The sequence below is a fragment of the Schistocerca nitens genome, chromosome 1 (assembly GCF_023898315.1).
Source record: "Schistocerca nitens isolate TAMUIC-IGC-003100 chromosome 1, iqSchNite1.1, whole genome shotgun sequence".
Classification (NCBI taxonomy): Eukaryota; Metazoa; Arthropoda; class Insecta; order Orthoptera; family Acrididae; genus Schistocerca; species Schistocerca nitens.
The window spans coordinates 682,839,150-682,867,030 of record NC_064614.1 but is presented as its reverse complement, the minus strand read 5'-3'; the positions used below and the strand labels follow the sequence as shown (position 1 = coordinate 682,867,030).

The following is a 27,881-nucleotide window of genomic DNA, read 5'->3' as shown; positions in this document are numbered from 1 at the left end:
TACTGATGGCCTTGGGAGAGCCAGTCATGACAAAACTCTACCATCTGGTGAGCAAGATGTATGAGACAGGCGAAATACCCACAGACTTCAAGAAGAATATTATAATTCCAATCCCAAAGAAAGCAGGTGTTGATAGATGTGAAAATTACCGAACTATCAGTTTAATAAGTCACAGTTGCAAAATACTAACGCGAATTCTTTACAGACGAATGGAAAAACTGGTAGAAGCGGACCTCGGGAAAGATCAGTTTGGATTCCGTAGAATGTTGGAACACGTGAGGCAATACTAACCTTACGACTTATCTTAGAAGAAAGATTAAGAAAAGGCAGCCCTACGTTTCTAGCATTTGTAGACTTAGAGAAAGCTTTTGACAACGTTAACTGGAATACTCTCTTTCAAATTCTTAAGGTGGCAGGGGTAAAATGCAAGGAGCGAAAGGCTATTTACAATTTGTACAAAAACCAGATGGCAGTTATAAGAGTCGAGGGGCATGAAAGGGAAGCAGTGGTTGGGAAAGGAGTGAGACAGGGTTGTAGCCTCTCCCCGATGTTATTCAAAAGGAAACAAAAGAAAAATTCGGAGTAGGTATTAAAATTCATGGAGAAGAAGTAAAAACTTTGAGGTTCGCCGATGACATTGTAATTCTGTCAGAGACAGCAAAGGACTTGGAAGAGCAGTTGTACGGAATGGACAGTGTCTTGAAAGGAGGATATAAGATGAACATCAACAAAAGCAAAACGAGGATAATGGAATGTAGTCAAATTAAATCGGGTGATCCTGAGGGGATTAGATTAGGAAATGAGACACTTAAAGTAGTAAAGGAGTTTTGCTATTTAGGGAGTAAAATAACTGATGATGGTCGAAGTAGAGAGGATATAAAATGTAGACTGGCAATGGCAAGGAAATCGTTTCTGAAGAAGAGAAATTTGTTAACATCTAGTATAGATTTAAGTGTCAGGAAGTCGTTTCTGAAAGTATTTGTATGGAGTGTAGCCATGTATGGAAGTGAAACATGGACGATAACCAGTTTGGACAAGAAGAGAATAGAAGCTTTCGAAATGTGGTGCTACAGAAGAATGCTGAAGATAAGGTGGGTAGATCACGTAACTAATGAGGAGGTATTGAATAGGATTGGGGAGAAGAGAAGTTTGTGGCACAACTTGACTAGAAGAAGGGATCGGTTGGTAGGACATGTTTTGAGGCATCAAGGGATCACAAATTTAGCATTGGAGGGCAGCGTGGAGGGTAAAAATCGTAGAGGGAGACCAAGAGATCAATACACTAAGCAGATTCAGAAGGATGTAGGTTGCAGTAGGTACTGGGAGATGAAGAAGCTTGCACAGGATAGAGTAGCATGGAGAGCTGCATCAAACCAGTCTCAGGACTGAAGACCACAACAACAACAATATTATTGACTGTGGTAACACGTGGAATCTCGACTTCTTGAAGGCAACGTTAAGTGTACATATTTCCTGGGTGCTTTTTTTCACGACTACCGTGTTATGTGGCGATGTATGTACTGGATGGACTCTGGCACAAGTTAAGCGTGACAAACACTACCTGTGTGCAGCAGTGCGTAGGAGACAGGAGAAGCTGCCCGGTTAATTCCTGCCTATTTATTATCAAATTTGTAACGAATACGTTGACTTCGATCAAAATTTTGCTCTGAAAAGGGATTCAATTAAGAAATTGATAATGCCGTGAGAAAGAATTGATTTTCCAAGCGTGTAGTCATCACAGGGCTAACTGTTTTGTTCAAAAATGTTCAGATGTGTGTGAAATCTTATGGGAGTTAACTGCTAAGGTGATCAGTCCCTAAGCTTACACACTACTTAACCTAAAGTATCCTAAGGACAAACACACACACCCCTGCCCGACGGAGGATTCGAACCTCCGCCGGGACCAGCCGGACAGTTAACTGGTTAGCATAAGGCATTAAGAGTCACATTATCGAGACCCTACAACTGTGAGCTCAGTTGATTTGCTTGATGCTAGTTGGTAAAATGTTTCGTGTAATTGGCCCAAAGTGTTTTCAGACAATCATCTGTCGGTCGACAGGATGAGGTTACTTGCTAACCGAAACTGCGAGTGAAGTGACGTAGTGGTTAAGGCACTGCATTTACATTTACGAGGTCGGTATTTGAATTCCATCTTGCCATCAATTTTTTTTTAATTTTCCGTAGTTTTCCTAAATCGCTAAATGCAAATGACGGAATGGTTCCTTTGAAAAGAATGTAGTCGATTTTCTTCTCCGTTCGAGCTCATACTCCGTCTCTCCTGACCTCATTATCGACCGGTCTTTAAACCACCACTTGCTAAATGTGACTTCCTGTGCCCCATACAGTAGATCGAAAAACTTACCTCATTAAAACAGCTGAATCTGCACTAGAGCAGAGAGTTTAGCCATAGGCACTTGCGGAACACGTGGAGGCCAATTTCTCCGTACGATCTGTGTAGTGGGAGTAGACCGTAGACCGAGGATCGGTGTTGTTTAGACCTACCAAATGTTGGTCTAACCAACACCGATCCTGGTTCTATGGTCTACTCCACATTCTTAGTCCGTGCAGGTCTGAACACGGGCGATGTGATTTTAACATGAACAGGGGTCGAGGGAGAGGTGGTCTGTCCTGGGTATTGGGGATCGCCTGAAATATCCAGCTGCAATCGGATTGCACTCCTAGCTTAAATCAGTCTCAAAGAGATGCAAGGGAACTGTCTATTCCTCTCAAACTAAAAGAGTGACATAAGACACACAGTTTATGCGAGACGTACGTAGGAGCCAAACAGGGAGGTCCCACGCTGTGTACTGCCGTTCATTAGGACGTCGCCGTCCTTATTCACGGCTAACTTCCCTCAAGTGGAGAGCCTTTCCTTGTTCACCCAAAATGATTTAGCTAATGGTGTCTCTGGATCCCCAGCAGCTGGTTGGTCCTACTTGATAAGTAACAGGCATATCAAGGGACAGTCATCTAATTCATATCAATCACATTTAAACTTTGTAACAGGCAGTTTTTTTTTTCTTTTTTTTCAGCGGTCTTGTGACTGGTTTGATGCAGCCCGCCACGAATTTCTTTCCTGTGCCAACCTCTTCACCTCAGAGTAGCACTCGCAAACTACGTCCTCAATTACTTTCTGGATTACAGCAATTGCAGTAGTATAAAGGCATGAATATTTATAAGAAAATTAAAATTGTGCACAGTGTTTATGCAGTAGTATCAGATCCAATATACTGACAAATGCAGTCAAATGGTATCGCATTTGATGTCAGTAGTACAATATATAGCAAGACATCAACGATTCAAGTGGTGGAGGATGGAGCTCGCTATAAAGGCAATCGGCTGTGTGCGGTGTTAGTGTGGGCGTATGTGCCTTTCCTGCAGACAGGAAAGAGATCATTAAGTGACAGTGCGTTTGTGTACTTAAACCATGATTGTCACAATACGATTCGGAAAACAGTTATCGTGTGGAGAAAAAGGAAAAATCGGTCTAGAGAAGGAGATAGCGCTCTACAGTCGTCAAATAATCAAGAAGTTGAACCGTTCAGGTACAGGGATTCATAATTTCGTTACATTGGACCCATGATATGGACAGAACGGAAAATATGCGCAAAGTAGAAAATTTTCTGAGACACTGAAACGGTTATTTTCGCGCAAATTGTTGCTGATGTACAGTTACCAGTAATTGCCAGGTGTGGACACAAATTTTGTCAAATGATAAACATCTTGCATTCAAGAAACGACTGCAGGCACCTGCTCCAACACCCAAACGTAAACAAGTTAGAGTGGAGTTTGCTGAAATCCATATGTCATGGACTTGAGAATGGGACAAAGTGATCTTCAGTGATGAGAAGAAATTTTAGATGGTCAAGATGCAGTTCAGTATGACGCACAATCTGAGGAGAATAGAGCAGCAGGGAAGAATGAGCAGAAATTCTTATGATTTGGGCAGCCTTCTGCAGTAGAGGTAAATCACGTATTGCTTTGGCATAACGTACCCGCCCCAGTCGTTATGACCGGTCCTTACCACTTGGCATGCGCGGAGATATCTGACAGAACTAATGTGCCTATGAACTTAGGACCTGCAAGGTAAGGAGATTCTAGGTGATGTTACAATTAGAAATCAGAATATCAGCCGTCATACGCGCCCTGAAGTATTTCAGTGACGAAGGGGAAGCCTCTACTCTAGAACACACAAACTACTGCTACCTGTACTAAAGATTTTTATTACAGAACCACCACACACATTGGGTTCAAGTGTATAGTTGGTGATATTGGAAAATCCTCTATAATTAGGAAGATCCTGACAATGAATTCACAAACAAAATTAAATTAATCGTGAAAAACATGAACACATAAGAACCTTTCAAAAGCTTTCCTACATGAGAAAAGAACCCCTAGTGTAACTTGCAGTACAATGATCACAAAACAATTTACCCTCCAAAATGTTACACTCACGACACTTCAATACGCCCTACTGTCTATGCTATTTTAGCTGGACAATAACGTTTATTTACCAATACGTTTCTCGACTTTTAAGCCCTATGAACACACACATGATACATGGCTAGCACGGACGCGAGGGAATGAGAAGAAAATACGTAACACAACTCCAATCTCCAATAGAACTGAAGTGCACACACAAGCTAGTGACTCCCTTACTGAGCACCTGAGCAAACGCGATATTTACCGTGCTTTATCGGCGGCTGCTGTGGTCGGCAGTGGCATATTATGACGGCATCACGTCGACGCTGGGCGGACCTGTACACCTAGATACTACTCTGGCCTTGACTGTATCAGCCGAGAGGCGAAAAACCTTTTCCCTAGCTAAACTATTGGCAATGTCCACTCGCTCTGGCTTAGCGAGGTGTACACGTCTGCCCTGTTTAATTGTTCTGCAGAACATAACTAACTCGGTTCGAAATCCTTAATCTCCACTCCGGAGATGTTTCGAGATTTTCGAACCCTGTGAACACAAGTGTTCACTAAGAAGCTCTTCTAGGCCGACTGAACAGGAAGTGTTCCATCTATACATGACCCTGGACTAAAGAGCTCTCTCTCCCTTCAACCCACAGCCCCAGTCTGTATATCTTTTTGTTCTTCCTACAGTACCTTGTGTTCATCCCACACCACAAGTCGTAGCGACCAATGCTGATTATGGTACGACTTGCGTCGTTTTTTTTGGACCAACGAAACTTGAGCAGCGTCTACGGGGGGGGGGGGGATATTTTCCATTTTCCTTCTGCCTATAGCATTCATATTTCGCTCCTATACTCTGACTCCACCCATACAAGAGCTGTCCACGTTCAACCTTGTGTTCTCCACACCTTCATCACGTCGTATGCGAGTATTTGTCGAAAATAGCAGTGCTTTCCTCTGTGGGCTGTTTTCTATTTTGAAAAGAAGAAACAAAGTGACAATGTTTTTCGCGGTTTTCGAAGACCACCCGTTATTATTCTGAAAGCATTCCTTTCCTGGAAGCTTTTCCAGGCATCAGGTGTGGTCTTTCTACAGTGTTCTGTTCAGTCGCCTGTGCCTCACTGTTAACTTGTTGTGGGACTCAGCATTTTTCTTAAATGCGAATTCCGTGTATTGGTCCTCTAAGAGCGGCAACGCGGACCCCTGCTATGCTGTTTCTTCCCGTTCCACCCAGGCGTAAGTCAGAGAAGCGCGCTTAATGGCTTATTGTTAGCTAATGGTGTCTGCGTCCCCGCTGCAAAGGGTCGGCTTTTTTTTATGGCTCCTCTCGAAATGCGTTCCATGATCTACATCTCTTGAAAGCTGGGAACTACCTGAGTCAACTTCAGTTCAAAGTGATTGCGATATTACGTGACTATTAACATGCAAAGTAGGGAACTTCGTTAGTATCGAGCTCATGTCGGCCATATATGAGTGATTACTCTCCGTACTATTCAAATTAGTATCACTTTACTTGAAGTAGGGCATGTGTGCTATCAAACGTCTTGGCTTGATGAGTAGAATACGTTTCTGTTTTAAAATAGCATGTTAAGGCAATTTGAGACCTTATAAGAGTTGAAAAGAGCGTAATGAGAAGAGTGGGTGACAATTTCACTACAAGAACTACAAATCCTAACAAAATCAACGCCGAAGAAAAGTTTCGAGGTAATTATGAAGAACGGAGGTTGGACAAAGTCCTAACAGTGCAGACACAACAGAACAGTGAGTGCCTTCTTACCAATTTCCATCCAGGAAATGCAAACGCCTTACTTGTGTTACTTGTGTTATGAAGCAGACTTTGTAATATGTCTTATATGTATCTACTACTTTTATAATAAATTCGATCACATGTACGCTTGAGACATTGATTATTACTTTCGCAGAAACCCTGCTTTTATGCTGATTTCGACTACTGTGTCTCTCCTTACAAGAGAGACAAAATTCTGAAAAGAATTCTACTTGGAAACTTCGCATCACAAGACCAATATCCTGTAGCATCTTCTTCACTGCAGCTCTCCTGAATTTAACCAAGTGCTACGGAACAGTACGCGGCTTTTTAACTAGACTAAGGATATGAGAAGCTAAATATTGTCCGTGATAGTCCAATAGGCAGCTAAACCAGAACAATTTTCTAAATCATTTTAACATAATGGTTCATCAGTTCCGTTGTCTTTCCTCTTGGCGAATACGCTCGAATCTACCGAAGCTGAACGATGAAATTTATCCTACCATTCACTGCGATGAAACAAATTCTGCAGCAAAATGTGGCGCAACATTCGGTACTTCAACGGACTGTCGCATTCTTAGTATACGGGTCTGACTCTCTCCGGAAATGATTGTTACAGCAGATATCACCTGCAAACAAAACTCCAATGGAAATGTTGCCTTGCTCATGTTGTGTACGCAACAGAGAAGTCTTGTAGCAATTAGAGGCGGAAATATGCGGGGATCAACACATTCAGTGGCATTTTTGCTGTTTCACAGAACCAGCATTATGCGCAGCTGAAATATTTTGTATTGTCAGGAACTTGTTGCCTCCGTTTCCCGTGACTAAGGACCGCCTCTCTCTGCAGGTTCACGCTTAACGGAAGCGGTACGATGCCGCATCGGCTGAGAAGCATCAGCTGTCATATAACTAACGGAAGAAAAACGCCCTTTTTTGTATCCCGCCTGGATAGGCGGTGCGTGTGTCTGCTCCTGTGAACTGCTTCTGTAATACAGGCCGAGAGTTAAGGAAGCGAGTATGAGCAGGGGAGGTGAAGCACTTCAGTGCTGCATGTAACTCGAACACCTTTTACAAGAGTCAAAAACACAAGTAAATAACAAATGCATACATAACTTTGGCTAGGATGAGCACGTAGGTGTGAAGATGTAGCCCATGTCTAATCAAAGTCTCAATAGCAAACTAGCCCACTCGGTTGTCGAAGCGATGTTTCCAGGCCGTCTGCTCTTGATTAAATGGGCCGAAATCAAGAGGGCACTCGCTGAGCTCCACAGCGTCGCCCAGAAGGCGCTGTGGTCGGTGTAGTTAGTCTTCTCTCGTAGTGCCAACTTACGAGAGCGTGCACCTACATAGTGACATTGTAACTATCGACGCCACACCCTTGTCACACATAATCTCTGTTATTAACGACCATCTCACAGGGACAATATTGTTAGTACCGAAAGGAAAAAAAAATTAGCTTTCATTTCTTCACTTAAACAATTCAGCTAGAAATTTCACACCGTACACGTCTCAGTTAAGTTTTGGGACTCGGTGTTCGAAAAGACTTTAACTGTTAGAGAAACAATGAGAAACACGCTGGGATTAACTTTTGATTGTAAGGTGCATGAAACTGAAATCTGTATTTACGTCCAGTGAATTTTGTCGGGAGCAAGTGGTTTGGTTCAAATGGTTCAAATGGCTCTGAGCACTATGGGACTCAACTGCTGTGGTTATCAGTCCCCTAGAACTTAGAACTACTTAAACCTAACTAACCTAAGGACATCACACACATCCATGCCCGAAGCAGGATTCGAACCTGCGACCGTAGCAGTCGCACGGTTCCGGACTGCGCGCCTAGAACCGCGAGACCACCGCGGCCGGCGCAAGTGGTTTGGGCTGCGATGTGCGTCAGAAAGAGGAATGTTTTTAGATAGATGCAATTTCTGCATTACTCCAGCAAGTTCGTCGCATTTCTGTAATGAATTTTGCGTCATTGAAGACCGAAGCTGAAAAACTCTATTTAACTGTGTGCCACTGACCTTCTCTGTGTGAAGATACCAGGACGCTGACTGGCCGTTGACTTGCTGCAGGACGTGTTCACGACGATAGTGGACCTGCCTTGGCGCTGGCTGCTGCTGCTGCTGTCGATGAGCTTCTTCCTCACGTGGCTGGGTTTCGCGCTCCTCTGGTGGCTCATCGCGTTTGCCCACGGAGACCTCGAACCGCAGAACCTGCCTCCCTTTCAAGAAGACACGGGATGGGTAAGTTTTTCTTTTTTCCACCACTTACTTTCAGTTGCCTTTGAGGATAAATTCTTCTCTTAGAAGCGATCGAGTCATCTATAAACTTGTCGGCCCAAAGAGTCGGTTACGGTTGTACAATGACGGACAAAAACCGCAACGCCAAGAATGAGTTGTGCGAGATAAAAAATTTTGTTTCTACAGGAAATCATATAATTTTCTTGGCAAATGCCTTTCCGAGATTGATGTCTGAAATACTCCTCTCTGATACAGACATGAGGGAGACTGAGTCAATAATTAAATCACTGAAGACTAAGGACTCTCATGGTTATGATGGACTGTCTAGCAGAATATTAAAGTACTGTGCTGTACATGTTAGTCATGTATTTAGCCATGTTTGTAATTTTTCCTTTAGGAATGGTCAGTTTCCTGAGCGATCAAAGTACTCAGTAGTAAAGCCGCTTTATAAAAAGGGAGAAAGGGTTAATGTAGATAATTTTATACCTATTTCTATGCCACCAGTATTTGCAAACGTTATTGAAAAGGCTGTGTATATAAGGATAATTGATTATTTAATATCACACGATTTGCTATTAAATGTACAGTTCGGCTTTAGAAGTCGTTTAACAACTGAAAATGCTATATTCTCTTTTCTTTGTGAGGTACTGGATGGCCTAAACAGAAGTTTTCTAACGCTTGACATATTTTTTGATTTAACTAGGGCATTTGATTGTGTTGATCACAAAGTATTGCTCCAGAAGTTGGACCATTAGGAAATATGGGGAGTAGCTCACAGTTGGTTCACCTCTTACTTTAACAACAGGCAGCCAAAGGTCAAAAATGGCTCTGAGCACTATGGGACTCAACATCTTAGGTCATAAGTCCCCTAGAACTTAGAACTACTTAAACCTAACTAACCTAAGGACATCACACACACCCATGCCCGAGGCAGGATTCGAACCTGCGACCGTAGCAGTCCCGCGGTTCCGGACTGCAGTGCCAGAACCGCTAGACCACCGCGGCCGGCAGCCAAAGGTCATTATTCACAATGTTGATAACGGCTTTGATGTGGGGTCTGATTGGGGTACTGTCAAGTGCGGGTGCTTCAGGGATCACTGCTGGGCCACTCCTGTTCCTTATTTATATAAATGATATGCCCTCTAGTATTACAGGCAACTCTAAAATATTTCTGTTTGCTGATAACACTAGCTTGGTAGTAAAGAATGTTGTTTGTAAACATCGGCTCGGTTTCAAATAGTGCAGTGCATGACCTAAGCTCGTGGCTTGTAGAAAATAAACTAACGCTAAATCACAGTAAGACTCAGTTTTTATAGTTTCTAACACACATTTCAACAAAACCTGACGTTTTAATTTCACAGAACGGGCATATGATTAGTGAAACTGAACAGTTCAAATTTCGAGGTGTTCAAATAGCTCTCGTGGAAAGACCAAGTTTAGGATATTGTTCAAAGACTTCATACTGCCATTTTTATTATTCGAACGGTATCTGAAAGGAGTGATCGTTCGACACGAGAATTAGTCTACTTTGCTTATTTTCATTCCTTTATGTCGTATGGTATTATATTTTGGGGTAACTCTTCCCATTCTAAAAGGATATTTTTGGCTCAGAAACAGGCTGTTCGGGCAATAAGTGGTGTAAGTTCACGAACCTCTTGTCGACACCTGTTCACGAGTCTGGGTATTTTGACATTAGCCTCTCAATATATATATATATATATATATATATATATATATATATATATATATATATATATATATATTCCTTACTGTCATTTCATGTTAACAATATTAGCTTATTCCCAAGAATAAGCAGCTTTCACTCGGTTAATACTCGGCAGAAATCAAACCTGCATCTGGATCGGACTTCCTTAACTCTTGTGCAAAAATGTGTGAAGTATACTGCTGCATCCATTTTCAATAAGCTACCACTCGAATTCAAAATTCTTAGCAGTAATCCACGCGCTTTCAAATCGCAAGTGAAGAGTTTCCTCATGGGTCACTCCTTCAATTCAGTTGAGGAGTTCCTTGAAAAATTAAGCTGATTCTTATTGTATTGTTGATTACGTTTACTTAAACTTATGGACTAATTTTTTTCGGGTCATAATCATTTATCTTTGTCTATTATTACTTTTAGTTGCAATTTCATGCACTGACACGTTCCATGACCTTGGAGATTTGCTCCTCAATTTGGTCCTACGGAACTTGACGTGTAAATAAAAATAAATAAAATAAAAACGAAAGTTTGTAGGCGTATTTCTACATCTGAAAGAGGATGTCTAATCAAATTTACGGCCAGTCGCTTAAGAATGTCGCTAGTACCGCCACTAAGAGGATGCAGATCACGTTTGCTTTCAATACTTGCTGTAACGATCGTGAGCGTTAGTTACCTTTGAGACTGGGCATGGTGATTTGATGTTCGTCAAGATTCGCTTTAAGAGGACATTACCACAATTTCGCTGAGTTTGAATGAGGTCGTGTTAAAGAGTTATGAAAAATTGGATGTCGTTTTTGCGATATTGCAGCAAGGCTAGGCAGGAATGTAGCAACTGTAGATGATTGCTGGTACGGTGATCACGAGAATGTACGGTAGCAAGATGACCGGGCTCGAGAAGGCCACATGTCACCACCGAGAGGGAAGGCCATCATGTTCGGCGTATAGCTCTGCCACATCGTACTGCTTCTGCAGCAGAATTTGAGCAGCAGTTGGCACCACAGTGACACAACGAACTGTTACAAATCGGTTACGTCAAGGACAACTCCGAGCCAGACGCCCTGCAGCGTGCATTCCACTGACCACAAACCAGCGCTGTTTGCGATTTCAGTGGCATCAAGCGATAGATCGTTGGAGGACAGAGCGGAAGTCAGTTAAGTTTTCTGATGAAATCTAGTTCTGCCTCGGTGCCATTGATGGTGGTGTGTTGGTTAGAAGGAGGCCGGATGAGGGCATCCAAATAACCTGTCTGCGTACTAGACACAGTGGACCCACACCTGGTCTGGTGGGCCATTTCGTATGACAGCAAGATCACTCTCGTGGTTATCTCACGCACCATGACTGCATATTTGAATATCAATCTGGTGATTCGAATTGTCGTGCTGACATTCATGAACAGCTGTTTTCCAAGAGGATAACGTTCGCCCACATACCGATGTTGTAACCCAACATGTTCCATAGAATGTTTACATGCTGCTTTGGCCTGCTCGATCATCACATCTGTCTCTAATCGAACACATATGGGACATCATTGGATGACAACTCCGACGTTATCCACGAACAGCATTAACCGTTCCTGTACCGGCCGATCAAGTGCAGTTGGTATGGAACTCCATCGCACACACTGACATACGGCACCTATACAACATACAGTTGCATTCTTAGTATCCCGCATTGATTCTTTTTGGAAAATGATATTGTAGCAGAAGTCCAATGGAAATCTTTCTTTGCTCACAATGGGTAAGCAATAGAGAAATATTCTGACAATTGGAGGCGAAAATGTTGCGAGGATCAACACATTCAGTGGCAACACAATCGAAAAGTTCATCAAATATGTGGGTCATTGTTGCTGTTTCACGGTACATATGAAATATTTTATATTATCTGGCTCTTGTTCCCTTCTGTTCCTGTGACTAAAGACTGGCTCTCCCAGCAAGTTAATGCACAACGGAAGGGTTGCGATGCTGCACCTTTTGAGAAGCATCATTTGTCATACAACTAATAAAATAAAAACGTATCAACTCTTGCATTCAACGTTCTGGTGGTTACACCGGTTATTAATGTACCAGTATTTCACATTTGCAATGGCTTATCTCACGCTTACGTTACCTAGACAAATATATTCACGAAATTTCATTACTCTGTTTGTTTCGTGTTGCAATGTTTTCCCTTCAGTGCATATGAGTCTGTTACAGTTATTCTTGTCTAACCAGAGTTCTTGATGTATTACCTTTTGCAAATTAATACATCTATTCCCAGTACTTTCGAGAGTTTCATTTCCTCAAACGTTCCGAAGTTTTTATAGTTCTTTATCTGTTTTCTCTCGGGATCCGCGTCAAAGTCATTCTCTTGGTGCAAATACAATCGCAATATCCACCGCCCCATTTAAATTTAATGTAATTATTGTACGTGGGTATTTTCTGGTATCTTGGAGAAAAGAGCGGAGGAAGTTCATTTAATTTGCTAGGAGATGAGAAATGATTGTTCTGGAGAATAGTACTGCTTCTAATTCAGACCTCAGTAGCGAAACACAATAAGTTTTGTATAGAGTGAGCTTTCAAAGTCACAAACTCTGTCATACAGTATCTGGTTAATAGAGAGTTAGCATTTGTTGTTTGCATTAGATTGCAGTACTTCTTACTGTAATAATGCTTAAAATCCAAATATTTTAAGTATCCACAACAGTACTTTAGTATTTTAACTTCAGAGTAAACTGAATTTCTACTTACTGCTCGGACAACGATCTAAGGTTAACTATAGTCCTTGCCATTCTCTAAAATTCGTTTTTCCATAGGGCTAGTTTGCTCTTCCCATCTGCTTCCGTTCCCTCACATCCTTAAATCACTTAGAAATACAAGCTGCGACATCGTCGCGAAAAAACACAGTGACCCGTATATGTAATAAGTTTCCTTTAATTTACGTCTACGGTCACAATCTTTTTGTTTAACAGATTACCGGTTTCGGTCTTTAATGACCATCATCAGATCTGTTTCATAAAAACAAAGTCCTAATGTACTGCAGCCATAGTGACATCGTCAAATGTTTCCGCATTTAACATTGGCGATGCCACTATGGCTGCAGTACGTTAGGACTTTGTTTTTATGAAACAGATCTGATGATGGTCATTAAAGACCGAAACCGGTAATCTGTTAAACAAAAAGATTGTGACCATAGACGTAAATTAAAGGAAACTTATTACTTAGACATACTATGGTGTCAGTTGTAGCAGCCTTCCTCTTCACTGGGATTATTATTAATCGATTGTAGTGAGGAAATGGACTGCTGGCTGGCAGCTTCCATGTTGCATTTAACCCTTACATAAAAATCAACTCTCGCGGATCAGTTTTAATTTTTTGGTTCTCTAAGTTGTTTAAGTGAGTAACAAAAATGTTTGTGACATAGAGATTGTGTCTGATGTAAAGTGCACATTAGAGTATTTTTCATATATAATACGAGACTCTTATCCTACAGCTTAATGTGTGGTTAAAAGCGCCTTTGCCCTTGAAACGCGAACTCAGATATTGCTCTTACATACAGTAGTCTACTCATTCTAGGACCGATGGTTAGTCCCTCTACTGTCGCTAAACTCTCCACTGTTTTCACTACCGTAAAATGAAGTAACGTTGTATTGCATTGTTAGACCTGAAATCTCGGAGGGGTTCAGTCACCTAGACCGAAAAACCTTCTTTGTTCGCGTCTCATTGGGCATCTTCGAGTACTGTGTTTCATTCGGATGGCTACTGATTAAAAAAATAGTAGTAAAAAACAGCTTTGGTTTGGATCAGTGACTAAGAATCCGCTTTAGTGACATACATGGTATCGATCATTGCATTAGGCTCTCATCAAAGACCTACATTTATTATAATGGCGAACCCATACACTGAAGGAGATAGATTAAAAGTTAGTAACACTGTTCTCCTTTCAGCGATTGCATGAACGCCTGAATGACAGATGTTGAGTTAATGATGTCGGAATCGAAATGTAGAAAGGGCAAAGCCGCTGTGGTGACCACAGCGAACCACACGCATGCAAAATAACGTTTTCCATGTAGCACAGTACAATAAGCAATTTTATTCCAACACAGAACAAGCAATAATTCAATGATAACAGTCCACATGGAACGTAAGTTTACGTAAGTATGATTGACACACAAGTGAATAATTCCTGAATAGGTTCCAAAATAGAATAGAAGCCACTGATAACAGGTTCACTAGTTAGGATGAACAAACACTTGATTTTCCAAAGTCCTGTGGCACATCAGTCATTGACGGCAACTACGTGAAGTCTGCACAGATTCCGAAGTCGACCGGCCGTATAGTGTCTCTGAATCACAGAACGCAGTGAGGCCGTGGTCTGCAGAGACCGCAAGCGTCTGTGGCGACTGCTTAGCTGCTCGTAGTGGTGCCCCTGGTCGATCACCCGGGACCAGTGCTGCGGCTGGAGCTTCACTGGACACTGCAAAAAACAGATCCTGGAGTGGCTAAGCGAACAGAACTGATCGTCTGGCGCTGGGTGTTCACTTAAGTACAGGCCCGATAGCTGGACACTTGCCTCGCACTTGGAGGACACATGAGCAGCGTAAGTTCGGAAAATATACCTCCACTACCAGTGATGCTGCCAACGCATGTTCTCGCGGAGCCATCTGCAGGGTAGCTTGTAAACGCTTTGTCCAGTCATTGTGTGTACATCGAACGTTGAATTTATTGACATTCAATGTATGCCAACGGCCGGCCGGAGTGGCCGAGCGGTTCTAGGCGCTACTGTCTGGAACCGCGCGACCGCTACGGTCGCAGGTTCGAATCCTGCATCGGGCATGGATGTGTGTGATGTCCTTAGGTTAGTTAGGTTTAAGTAGTTCTAAGTTCCAGGGGACTGATGACCTCGGCAGTTAAGTCCCATAGTGCTCAGAGCCATTTGAACCATTTTTTTGTATGCCAGCCATTGTTGTGATTCCTGGCGGTAGCCACAACTAGCATGGCAACCGTCCGCCAAGGCTGTTTGCTGTGCAACAGCTTTCTTAGGAGAAGCGTAGGGGATATGGCATGCTATTCTACAGAGATCATGTGAAATGACTTCCTCCCCATCTAGCAGCAATTTATGATAAGTTGTTGGTACAATAAGGCGACCCAGGAGATTGGGAAAAGACATATAAGTAGGTCATTCATTTTCTTAGAAAGTTCACCAGGCAAGTGCACATTGTTATATGCATATATCATAGACTAGTCTGTTATGGAATAATGGAAAACATTGTATGTGCGCATATTAAGACTTATCTGAAGAATTAAAATCTCCTCTGTGGGAATCAATATGTATTCCATAAACACAGATCTTGTGAAGCTTACCACGTACTGTTCGTCTATGAGATCCAGATGGCCGTAAATAACGGTGCCGAGGTTGACTCTGTTTTACTTGACTTCAGCATCTCATTCGACACAATTCCAAAATGACGCTTAGTAAAGAGAGAAACGAGTTAAAGGAAAGTTGGAACAGCTTTCTGACTGGATTCAAGCCTTTTTAACAGTAAACCCAAAACGTCGTTCTTAATGGGGCGAAATTATCAGAGATAAAAGCAACAACAAGAATGCCCAAAGAGAGTTGAGCCTGAACAGGAGTAAGTAAAAGTATTCCTCGCAAATAAGCGAAGAGATCGATTGCTGTTCAATTACGCGATTGACGATAAATCATTGGAAACAGTAACCATCTTGAAATACCTAGGAATAATGAGACACTTAAAGTAGTAGATGAGATTTGCTATTTGGGAAGCAAAATAACTGATGATGGTCGAAGTAGGGAGGATATAAAATGTAGACTAGCAACGGCAAGAAAAGCGTTTGTGATGAAAAGTTTCTTGACATTGAGTATAGGTTTAAGTGTCAGGAAGTCCTTTTTGAAAGTACAGGGTGTCCCACTGAAACCTCCCTGATTTCAAAGACCCAAGAAAAAAAACCACAGTAGATACGACAATGAAAAATGCACCACATTGTAGAGCATCTCAAAGAATTTATTTATTTATCATCAATACACCTCTACATGTGGACCATTTGTAGCACGAAGAATATCGAGTCTATATTCAATTTCTTGCCAAGTTCTTTGTAACATTTCCTCTGTTATTGTTGCAATCGCATTAGTGATACCATGTCGCAACATAGGAATGTCGTCCACTTTGGTCGCATACACGCGGCCCTTCCCGAATCCTCACATGAAGAATTCCAGCGGCGTAATATCGGATGAACGTGGAGCCAGGCAGTGGGTTCTCCTCGTCCGATCCAACGATTGGGAAATTGCCCATCCAGGAACTTGCGAACAGCCGTTGACCAATGCGGCAGAGCTCCATCTTGTTGAAAAATGATGTCTGGTTCACTGCTTGTTCCATAAAGAAGAATGGTCCAACAACCCTGTGGTGCATTACCCCCACCAGACGAACAAGTTCAATGATAATGTGCGGATTTTCCGAACCTCAAATCCGAAAAATATGCCTATTGACCCTTCCTGATAGATAGAAGGTTGCCTCATCTGAGAATAAACATTTTTTCAGGGAGCTGGCATCCATATCAATGAGCTGCAGCATATCCGCAGCAAATCGCTGTCGGCGTGATTTGTTGTTCGGCGCCAGATGCTGCAGAATTTGCGCTTTGTAAGCACACATACGAAGACGGTGGGTATCTACGCGATACAATGTTGATCAAGGTACATCAAGTTGCCTAGATGCTTGACGAATTTACTTACGTGGGCTTCTGAGAAACGTTTGTCTGATGTCCTCCACTGTCTCTTCTGAAACTCCGTAACTTGCACCGCCAGAATGTTTCAGAACACTACCTGTTGCCAGAAACTTCCTGTACCGTTCCTCAATTGTTTTCACATCAGGTGGATCACATTCATACACACGACGATAATTCCTTTGCACAATAATCGGCGATTTTATTTCTGAAAACCACACTACTGCTTGTGCACGCTGCTGTGGAGTCGCCATTTTCACTTGATGCGACCATGCTGCACTATAGCGACGATACTTGGCACTTCTGACGCGGGAATAAAAATTCTTTGAGATGCTCCACAATGTGGTGCATTTTTCATTGGCGTATCTACTGTGGTTTTCCTCTCCTGGGTCCTTGAAATCAGGGTGGTTTGAGTGGGACAGCCTGTATTTGTATGGGGTGTAGCCATATATGAAAGTGAAATATGGACGATAAACAGTTTAGACAAGAAGAAAATAGAAGTTTCTGAAATTTTGTGCTACAGAAGAATGCCGAAGATTAGATGGGTAGATTATGTAACTACTGAACAGAATTAGAGAGAAGAGAAATCTGTGGAACAACGTGACTAGAAGAAGGGATCGGTTCGTAGGACACATTCTGAGACATCAACGGATCACCAATTTAGTACTGGAGGGAAGCGTGGGAGGGGGGTAGAAATCGTAGAGGGAGACCAAGAGATGATTACTGTAAGCAAATTCAGAAGGATGCCAATGCCAGAATAAGATTATTGAGAGGATCTTAGAGAAATGTGATTTATCGCCAAAAGAATTTTTTTACCTAGCATTCGTTCAACCAGCTATTGTGTATTAATCCTCAGCCTGCGGCCCAGACGAGGCAGGAGTAATACAAGGTTGTGCTGAAAACTGATGGCTACAAATTTTTATGTGACTACTCTTAAAGATTTTTAAATAAAAAAACGTTATTAACATTTTACATCTGAATTTTTCTTGTCTACAAATTTGCAGCCCCTGCCGATAGAGGTTTTCGAATTGTGGCGAGTAACATGACGATGTGTAACGTAATTGTGTCGGTGCGAGAGAAACAGCGGGTTGTAATGAGTTTCGTCCACATAGGGAGTACCCTGTCCTTGAGCATGACAGTGTCAGACCAGACATGAGCGCTGCGAAGTCTGCAACAGTACAGCGCCTTGCGTTCACTGCCGTTGATAATCCTTCATACAGTCCCAACTTGGCCCCATTCGACTGACATCTCTTTCCGAAACTTAAAGAATACCTTTGGGGACTTCGTTTGATAGCGACCAAGCTGTGCAAGCAGAGGTGAGGTTGTGGCTCCGTCAACGAAGTCAAACGTTCTACGGTGACGGTACCAACAAACTGGTTCTCGCTGGGAGAAATGTGTTCGTTGCCAGGGTGACTATGTTGAGAAATCATTATGTAGACATGAAGAATAAAGGTGTAGAATGTCAATTAAGATTGATTGCTCAAAACGCTTTAAGAGTTTTCACATAAAAAATTGGAGAAATTTCTTTTCAGCACGTTTTCTTAAAGAGAACGAGAAGATTAAAAGAAGAGAGGCACTTTTCGTTACAGATTCGTGCAGTGTTACGGAGATTCTCATCGACCTCTTGTTTGAAGCATTACAAGAGAGACCTCGTGTTGTTAAAATTCCGAGAGCAGATTTCCCAAGAAGAGTCAAGCAAGGTATTACTTTCTTCCACAAACATATCGCGAAATGACACTTACAGGAAAGTCAGAGAAAGTACTGCTCATCCCACACATATTTCGCGAATTGAGTAGGGGAGGGGAAGGGGGGAAACGATTGAGGTAATGGTGTTTAACCAGCTCGCAAATAATGTGAAACCGAAATTAAACAACGGTATTCGTTTTCTGATCCAAATTTTCATCTTGAATGCAGTTTCGCATAATTTTCCTATGCAATTACACATTCAACAATACTGTATGCGGATACACCTACCGCCCTCTCCTTGTCCAATTAACCAAATATTTGGAAATTTGTGGTAAGGTCATATGGGACCAAACTGCTGAGGTCATCCGCCCCTAAGCCTACACACTACTTAATCTTACTTAAAGTAACCTACGCTATGGACAACACACACACCCATGCCCGAAGGAGGACTCGAACCTCCAACGCGGGGAGCCACACGGACCGTGACAAGGCGCCCAGGACCGCGCGGACCAAAATTCCTCCAGTGCTCTCGATGTGGGCGAGACATTTTATTGTTTTTCCATAAAATATAAGTAATATAGCTCCCCATCTCTGTCGCCATTGTTGTTAATGAGTTATTAAAAGCATACAAAAGCACATTCATTAATATCTGTGTACTCGAAATACTCATTACTGTTTGTTTTCATCCCTCCAAGACTAAAATGGTTTTTATCGTTGTGGTCTGAATACTGATGTGCAAGGAAAGTCTACGATAAACGTGCATTGCAGGTGCCGTGCGTGACGCAGATCTACAACTTCACGTCGTGCTTCATGTTCAGCATGGAGAACCAGCACACGACGGGCTTCGGGGCGCGCATGCCGACGGAGGAGTGCCCCGAGGCGATCTTCCTCATGTGCGCGCAGGGCATCGTGGGCGTGACCATCCAGACGGCCGTGCTGGGCATGATGTTCGCCAAGGTGGTGCGCCCCAAGCAGCGCACGCGCACCATCGCCTTCAGCAGGCACGCCGTCGTCTGCCGCCGGGACGGCGTCCTCTGCCTCATGTTCCGCGTCGCTGACATGCGCACCAGGTATCCAGAGCCAATGTCGCAATCTTCCCACATATCCCATTAATCGTGTCCCTGTCTATTAATTTTTCATGATTTGACAAATTTTATTTTATTGTTTAACTTTGTGGCCGGGTACTCTCCCTGACGCCACAGTCGTCAAGGCCACCTAAGGGAAGGAATCCGTGTGCGCCATCTGCCCGTGATTCGTGTAAATGTTATACAGTGCGTTAAGTATTTTAACTGTTTCGTGACATATTCTCCGAGGCGGAACTTGGGGCCAGGCCTTTGTCTACGCGAGCGAAGGAAATCGCCTAAAAAGGACACGGAGGATGGTCGGTGTGCCAGCCCACGCTCGATAACCCGCCACCTGCCTGTCTCGGAAGCTAGCAGGCTACGAATTATGTTATACGAGCAGGTCCTTCCCACGTATTATCCGCGCAGTCCAGGCAAATACTACACGCAGTGGCTGATGGGGGCAATCAGGCTGACGCTTGGCGCGGTGGCTGTTGGGAGAAATGGTTTCAAATGGCTCTGAGCACTATGGGACTCAACTTCTGAGGTCATTAGTCCCCTAGAACTTAGAACTAGTTAAACCTAACTAACCTAAGGACATCACACACATCCATGCCCGAGGCAGGATTCGAACCTGCGACCGTAGCGGTCGCGCGGTTCCGGACTGAAGCGCCTAGAACCGCTCGGCCATAATAGCCGGTTGCGAGAAATCGTAGAGGGTTCCAACTTATACGATCGCTCCCATCCGCCACCGCACCGAGCGTGAGCTTAGACTGCGCGATTAGTAGTGTTCCGTTTTAGCGTTTATTTTGGTATTGCTTGCATCCTATACGGACCCTTTAACACAGCCAGATAGCCGCAGGCATTAACGCACTTCTTCCGGGATTCGGGGAAATGCGCCGGCTCCGGATCGGATCCGACCGGCGGATTAATGACGTGAATAGGTGTACCGACCAGCCTGGAAGTGGTTTGGGCGGTTTCCTACGTCCGACTACCTGAGTACCGGGCTAGAACACATGTGCCGGCTCAAACACCTAGAAAACATTCGCATACTCCGTGGGACGGGGAGGGGGGAAACAGCTACCGACAGGAAGGGTATCACGCCGCCCTCTATCACTAAGATCCTCAAATCCAAAACTTAACATGCCGAGTCCGTGGTTACGGGACAAAGACCAGGAGAAGGAGAAGGAAAAAGAACCCGACTACCATTAGGAAAAATTCATTCATTCATACTACAGAGCAGTCCAGTCAACACTCTGCGTTGCAGAACAGATACACATTTTCTTTTAGTTCATATGCGCTCTGTACGTTTTTTTTTTTTTTAACTGTGGTCAGCAGTTCCTTGCCATGTTTATTTGCAAGAGGTCACTAGGGTGATGTTACATGTAACTCTTAGTTACTAATATCCTGCTCGGTGACTGCGATATTCTGGTGTCTGGGATTATGATTCTTTCATTGTTACCCACATAGGTCTCTGAAAATTTTGTAATGCTACCATGGCTTTTATATTCTAATTTCGCTTATGGAAACTTGGGCCTTTTAAGAATCGGTATGATGATGGCCAGTACGCCACAACTGGTAACATGTTAATAAGGAAAAATTGCGACTTGGTCTTTCATTTTCTTTACATGGTGAGAGGCTTATACTGCAGTATTTTCGCTTTTACACATGCGTGCAAATTCCAGCCGAGTGGAATTATTTTACCCACATACATGCAAATTTATCAGCATGTAGAGTTGCTAGACACGCAGTTTGCTACATTCCTCACCTTCGACAATTTTTTAATACATTTCCTTTCAGATTGTTTTTCGCAATATTCTGGCGGAGAATTGATGTACCTAAACGTGAACTCACGGAGCGGATTATTTGCTTATTCTCGACCTCTTGTGCATAGTACCAAATATCCACGATAAACGAGCCACATTACTTTTGTTAAATTCATTCACTATGTGATCTAAAGTATCTGGATAACTGGCTGAAAATGGCTTACAAGTTCATGGCGCCCTCCATCGGTAATGCTGGAATTCAGTATGGTGTTGGCCCACCCTTAGCTTTGATGACAGCTTCCACTCTCGCAGGCATATATTTAATCAGGAGCTGGAAGGTTTTGTTGGGGAATGGCCGCCCATTCTTCACGGAGCGCTGTACTGACGAGAGGTATCGATGTCGGTCGGTGAGGCCTGGCACACCCCAAAAGTGGTCTATAGGATTCAGGTCAGGACTCTGTGCAGGCCAGTCCATTACAGGGATGTTATTATCGTTTAACCACTCCGTCACAGACCGTGCATCATGAACAGGTGCTCGATCGTATTGAAAGATGCAATCGCCATTCCCGAATTGCTCTTCAACAACGGGTACCAAAAAGGTGCTTAAAACGTCAATGTAGTCCTGTGCTGTGATAATGCCACACAAAACAACAAGGGGTGCAAGCCCCCTCCATGGAAAACACGATCACACCATAACACCGAATCTTCCTGTTGGCACTACGCGCGCTGGGAGATGACGTTCGCCGAGCATTCGCCACACCCACATCCTGCCATCGTATCGCCACATTATGTACCGTGATTCGTCATTCCACACAACGTTTTTCCATTCTTTAATCGTCCAATGTTTACGCTTCTCACATCTAGCGAGGCGTCGTTTGGCATTTACCGGCGTGATGTGTGGCTTATCAGCAGCCACTCGATCATGAATCGAAGTTTTCTCACCCTTCTAACTGCCATAGTACCTACAGTGGATCCTGATGCAGTTTGTAATTCCTGTGAGATGGTCTGGATAGATGTCTGCCTATTACACATTACGATCCTCTTCAACTGCCGGCGGTCTCTGTCAGTTAACAGGCGAGGTCGACCTGTGTACGCTATTGTGCTGTATATGTCCCTTCACGTTTCCACATGACTATCACATCAGAAACAGTGGACCTAATGGTGTTTAGGAGTGTGGAAATCTCGCTACAGATGTATGAAACAAGTGACACCCATCACCTGAGCACGTTCGAAGTCCGTGAGTTCTGCGGAGCGCCCCATTCTGCTCTCTCACGATGTCTAATGACTACTGAGGTCGCTGATATGGAGTACCTAGCAGCAGGTGGCATCACAATGTTTTTGTGGGGTGTCCGGATACTTTTGATCGCATAGTGTACATCAGCACTAGTAGAACGATATTCGAATACACTTTAATGTCTTTTTCCTTAAGTAGCTTTGCTAAGTAGTTGAAAAGTGCACTGAACAACAAAAGTTGTGGTAACATACCAGTACCGAACCGTACAGAGACTGAACAACTGTGCCAGTCACAGAGGGTCTGTGTCACTGTGACACGGTGCTCGCAAACAACCACACTATAAAGGGCTGCTTGCGAAGGCTTGCGAGGGTGCTTGCAGTCGGGTGCTGACCGCTTGATCGAGGGCGCCAGCTGTTGCGCAAATAGTTTATCTGTCTATGGTAAGGTTAACTTACTGTCACAACTACGAATAAAAGTTCTTTGGAGTTGCGATACACTAGATACTAAGAGGAATAATAATGATAAGAATCATACCAAAAACTCAGTTCATGGGCTCACACCTTGACAGCCAAAAACTGTCCACAAAACTCTGTCGAATCGAAGGAATCGCGTAATTTAAGAACCTGGAATCTCCTACAGGAGAAGGGAACGTCACAGAAAATTTGCCTACAGAAGTTCAAGTGGCCTACAGAAGAACTCACGACATCTAAAACAAGAAATGTCACTACTACACAAATATCACACCAGAAAGCCAGAGGAGCTCTCACTTGACATAAAAGCCACATGTCAAATACCCCGAAAAGCGAACCTTAAATTTGAAAAAGTTTCTTAGCCCAAAAAGAAGGTAATATGTCTACAGACTAAAACCAAGAAAGAACAGAAAAATTATCCAACGTCGCTGCAAACATCCGAAAGGCAAGTAGACCTCAAGCAACAACACATACCTACAAAGAAGTGCAGTATGGGAACAAAACTGGAGCGGAAAATTTGGGCTGAAGATAGAGAAATAAATGAGAAAAAAGTGAGAGCTGGATGGGACCTAATAATAATGATATCGCCAATATCTGCTGATAATAATTAGTTGATTATACAAGCAGTTTCGGTCCACAGACCATCGCAAGGCACAACAAACAATTTACACCAACAAAGGAGATGTAATCATTCCTGATGATGGTCTGTGGATCGAAACTGCTTCTGTAAAACAGAAATTTTTTCGGCAGCTCTTGGCTGTGAATCATGATATTATATCGCCTTCTGTGTTGGTCCATTATCGCCAGGGGACATCGGCTGGTAAGTAATTTTCAATGTCAATAATATTCACCAACAGCCGTATACTTTAAGATATTTTATTTTATTCTGAAAGAATAAAAATAAAATAAAATATCTTTAAGTGTACAGCTGTTTATGAATTGTGTTGACATTGAAAATTATATCGCCTATGTTGGTATAAATTCTTCGTTATGCCTTGTGGTGGTCTGTGCACTGAGACTTCTTGTATAATAAACAAATTCTTATCGAAAGATATTGGCTATGAAACACGTAGGATTCAGTGGCACCTACTGACAACAAGAGCAAAAGTAAGTAGTAGCTTCCGTTATTTGATGGTGATGGGAGGAGCAATTTCAGTCTTTAGTATAGTGCTACATACTGTACTTTTCCAGCCCTCAACCTCGCTTAGGAAGATTTTTGTGACACAGTAATGGATCGTATACAGGATGTCTTAAGGTGCGCTTTCGGCTACGCAGGTCTCACATCATCGAAGCGAAGATGAACATTCTGCTGGTGGGCGAGAGGAAGACGCCCGAGGGCGAGCATCTTCTGCCGTATCACACGGAGCTGCGACACGAGGTGGGGCACCGGCGCTTCTTCTTGCTCTGGCCGGAGACCGTCGTGCACCGCATCGACGCCCGCTCGCCGCTCTACCGCATGTCTGCCGCTGACATGGCTGCCTCCGACCTGGAGGTGCGTATCGCGCGTGTAACTCATGCGCATTAATCCCTCCTGACATTAGTCTACTTTCAGAAGTTACAAGTACTGCAAGAAACAGGCTAAAGGTCATTTCCTGCCCTCTCTTCCGAATATCCTCACAGCGCTGATCAGCAGTCTGGTGTAAGCTGCCCTCCACTGGCCGCAGGTCCAGTCACACCACTTAAACCTTGTCCTGTACACGAGACTATTCGTTTTTCAAGTAACACGTCTTGCAAGTCAGAACTTTTGCTGTGTTGTACGCGGGTTGACTGAAGTTTTAATTATCTCCTCGAAAAATAAAGTTACGTAATTATGTTCTGTTTATTTGCTGGTTTATCTCTACACACACTACTCTTCCACTTACCATACCACAACGATAGAGAAGCCGAAACAAAATGGGGAAGCCCAGTGATAAAGGTGAAATGGACTGGGCCGCTTTGTTTTGCAGCACCAGAAGTAGACTTTAATGGCTATAAATTAAATGAAACGCGCTTTGTAAAATTCCTTCAGATCCATCTGGATAAGTTAAATTGGAGTCAAAACGTAGATGAACTAAGCAAGATTAGTTGACCTGCGCGAATAATTCGCACTGTATCCTGATCAGTCACCGACGTGTAATTTAGTTATGAATAAGTACGTAAATGCAAGTATTTATTAACAAAAGCCATTATGTTTTGGATAGCAGTAACAAACATTAGTCTCATTAAAAAAAATCAATATCGTTATATATACAACAGAGTAAACTGTGGCCGGCCGCGGTGGCCGTGCGGTTCTAGGCGCTGCAGTCCGGAACCGTGGGACTGGTACGGTCGCAGGTTCGAATCCTGCCTCGGGCATGGATGTGTGTGATGTCCTTAGGTTAGTTAGGTTTAAGTAGTTCTACGTTCTAGGCGACTGATGACCTAAGATGTTAAGTCCCATAGTGCTCAGAGCCATTTGAACCATTTGAACCAGTAAACTGTGGAACATATGAAAAGCAGACACTCTATTTATCAGAATAACTTTATTTTATTAAAAAAATTCTTTACTTTACAAAATTTTTTTGAAAACAATTTTAGCAGTTATAATGTGTGTTTTACTTTTTGGCTGTATGTGTCTTTAACACAAACATAAAAATCATTGAATCTGCGAGCTCGTCAAAAACACATGTGTTACTGTCGACGCGAAACAACAGGTTCAGGCAGATGCAATTCTGCCCTTTGAAGCGTCTGACTTTGTGGTTTTATTAATGATCTTAGCGTAGGCTACTTTTATTGGGGATTGCTTTCTTAATGTTTGGAAGAGACGGTATTGTGGGGTATGAGCACAGTTTTATCGGAGTCAATGAATTTAATGGTGATGATGTACTCACATATGTAAGTTGCCACTAATCTTGCAACATTATTTGATCAATCCCTGACCAGTGTTAATATTTCTAATTAAAATAATAATATCAGATCTCTTTAAAAGCAGTTCATAAGGTGGTGAACTAGACGGATTTAAAGAGTTCAAGATTTCTACGGGGTAAAATTGAATTTCTTTTATTTCTTCACCTGTGCAGAATCAGAACTGAGATAAACCTCTGCCTCTCCAGATAACAAATTGGAAATGATGTATTAATTAATTGTTGTGATTAAAATCATCAGTTGTTGGACATAGAATTGCCGTTGGATTGAATTTCGAAACATTTCGTTCACTGATTTCTGTGGCATTGAATACGGTGGTAAGAAACTGTCGTAAATACAAAACAATGTTTAGGATTTTTGATCGCTGCATTGAAGTAATCTGTTTGATTTTTCTCATCACCGAGACCCAATTTTAGCAGCTATAGAGGAAAAACGTGATCGTAATTTGTCCCCATATTTTGAGTCAATTTAAGATTTTTAAAATGAGACCGTAAATATGATCGTTTAACTGTAGTTTCAAAAATGGCTCGTTCTCTTGGAATGTCTAACGACCAGTAATACTTGACGGAAATCTCCATCAAACAGAATTATTTTCCTTCCATAAGGGAGGACACCATTCATTATGTCTCTGAAAAGTCGACTGATAGCGCTAGGAGCGCGTTTGGGAACCGCTGACATTTCGTCCCAAACGAAGAGGTCGGAGTCACAGAGAAGCCGCGCATCCATGGTGTGAGTGCGAATCGGTGAGACCGACGTGTTTAAGATGGGTGCAGATAGTTTGAAAACAGAATGTGATGCGTGTCCCCCTGAACTGGCAGAGATTGTCAGCAAAGTGTGACACACAGTTTTATAGACGTATGTTTCAGTAGGGCCTTCCAGTCTGTCAGTGAAGTAACAACTGGGATCGTATTTCTTACAGAACGTAGGACTTCCTCAGCTATTGCGTTCTGTTCTTCGTTTAGCTTCTCATAAGCTGTCGTGTCATTCGTACACTGTTCTTCTACTTTGTAGGCTTCTTTTGTGTGTTAAGCGACGATCGCAACAGTTGTCGGCAGGCTGAATTGTTGGCAGGGTTTACTATAATATTTAAAAATATTCTCCAGTCCCAATAGTGTGCAGTTTTAGCCTTCAGATGACGTGAGCTGACCTTGAAAATTTTCTGAAAGCCCTAAAATGTTGTCCTCAACTCAGATATATTGGCAGAACAGAATACGAGTGTACATATGATGGTGAAAAGCCACAGTGTTTTCAAAATATTTTCAACAAAAGCAATAAGTTTAAACTAATTGTGTAATTTTCGTCATTAGTGGTGTACAAAATCGTGGATATGATGTATCAATCATTAATTTTGATTAAGTAATATGGTAAATGAAGCGAACCGACTAAAAACACCATTGAGAAATAATATACAGGGTCAGTCAAATAGGACTTTACAACTTTGGAATGATATAGAAATTTTTTGAAATAACTTACACAATCGATAGATTTGCCACTTTGTAACAAACACTCTCAAGTTTCACACAGAAACAGAAGTTTCACAGAAGTGTCATAATTTCGGTTCGATGTGATTGCCATTTGTGATGTAGCAAACATTCCACCAGTAATCAGTTTCTTCCCACACTCGTTGCAGGATTTCTTTGTCATCCCAAAGTTGTAAAATCCTTTTTGACTCATCCTGTTATGATGCTCAGTTTTGAGGATGTAGCTTGTGCAACGGCAGCGTAGATGCGGTTTTACAGGATTATAGGGGAGGAACAAACACAATGTTGTTAATGAAACCCCAGAGAAAGAAACCCTGTGGTGCCAAGTCTGGCGAGCGAGGTGGCCATGTGTTTGGCCTTTCACGGCCAATCTATCGACCTGGGAAGCGGCTCTACATGAAACCTTAAACTTCCACGAAAAAATGACGTGGTGCACCGTCTTGCTGGTAGTA

At 42.8% G+C, this 27,881-nt stretch overlaps 1 protein-coding gene across 1 annotated transcript in view; it reads left to right on the top strand.

The window, feature by feature from the left end:
• The window catches only part of LOC126236816 (ATP-sensitive inward rectifier potassium channel 12-like), a 157,346-nt gene that overhangs the window by 91,629 nt on the left and 37,836 nt on the right, over positions 1-27,881 (top strand). Inside the window, exons 3-5 of the mRNA XM_049946413.1 lie at positions 8,251-8,421; positions 19,303-19,604; positions 24,341-24,557. Of these exons, the coding sequence (XP_049802370.1) occupies positions 8,251-8,421; positions 19,303-19,604; positions 24,341-24,557 (690 nt within the window). The remainder of the gene's footprint in view (positions 1-8,250; positions 8,422-19,302; positions 19,605-24,340; positions 24,558-27,881) is intronic.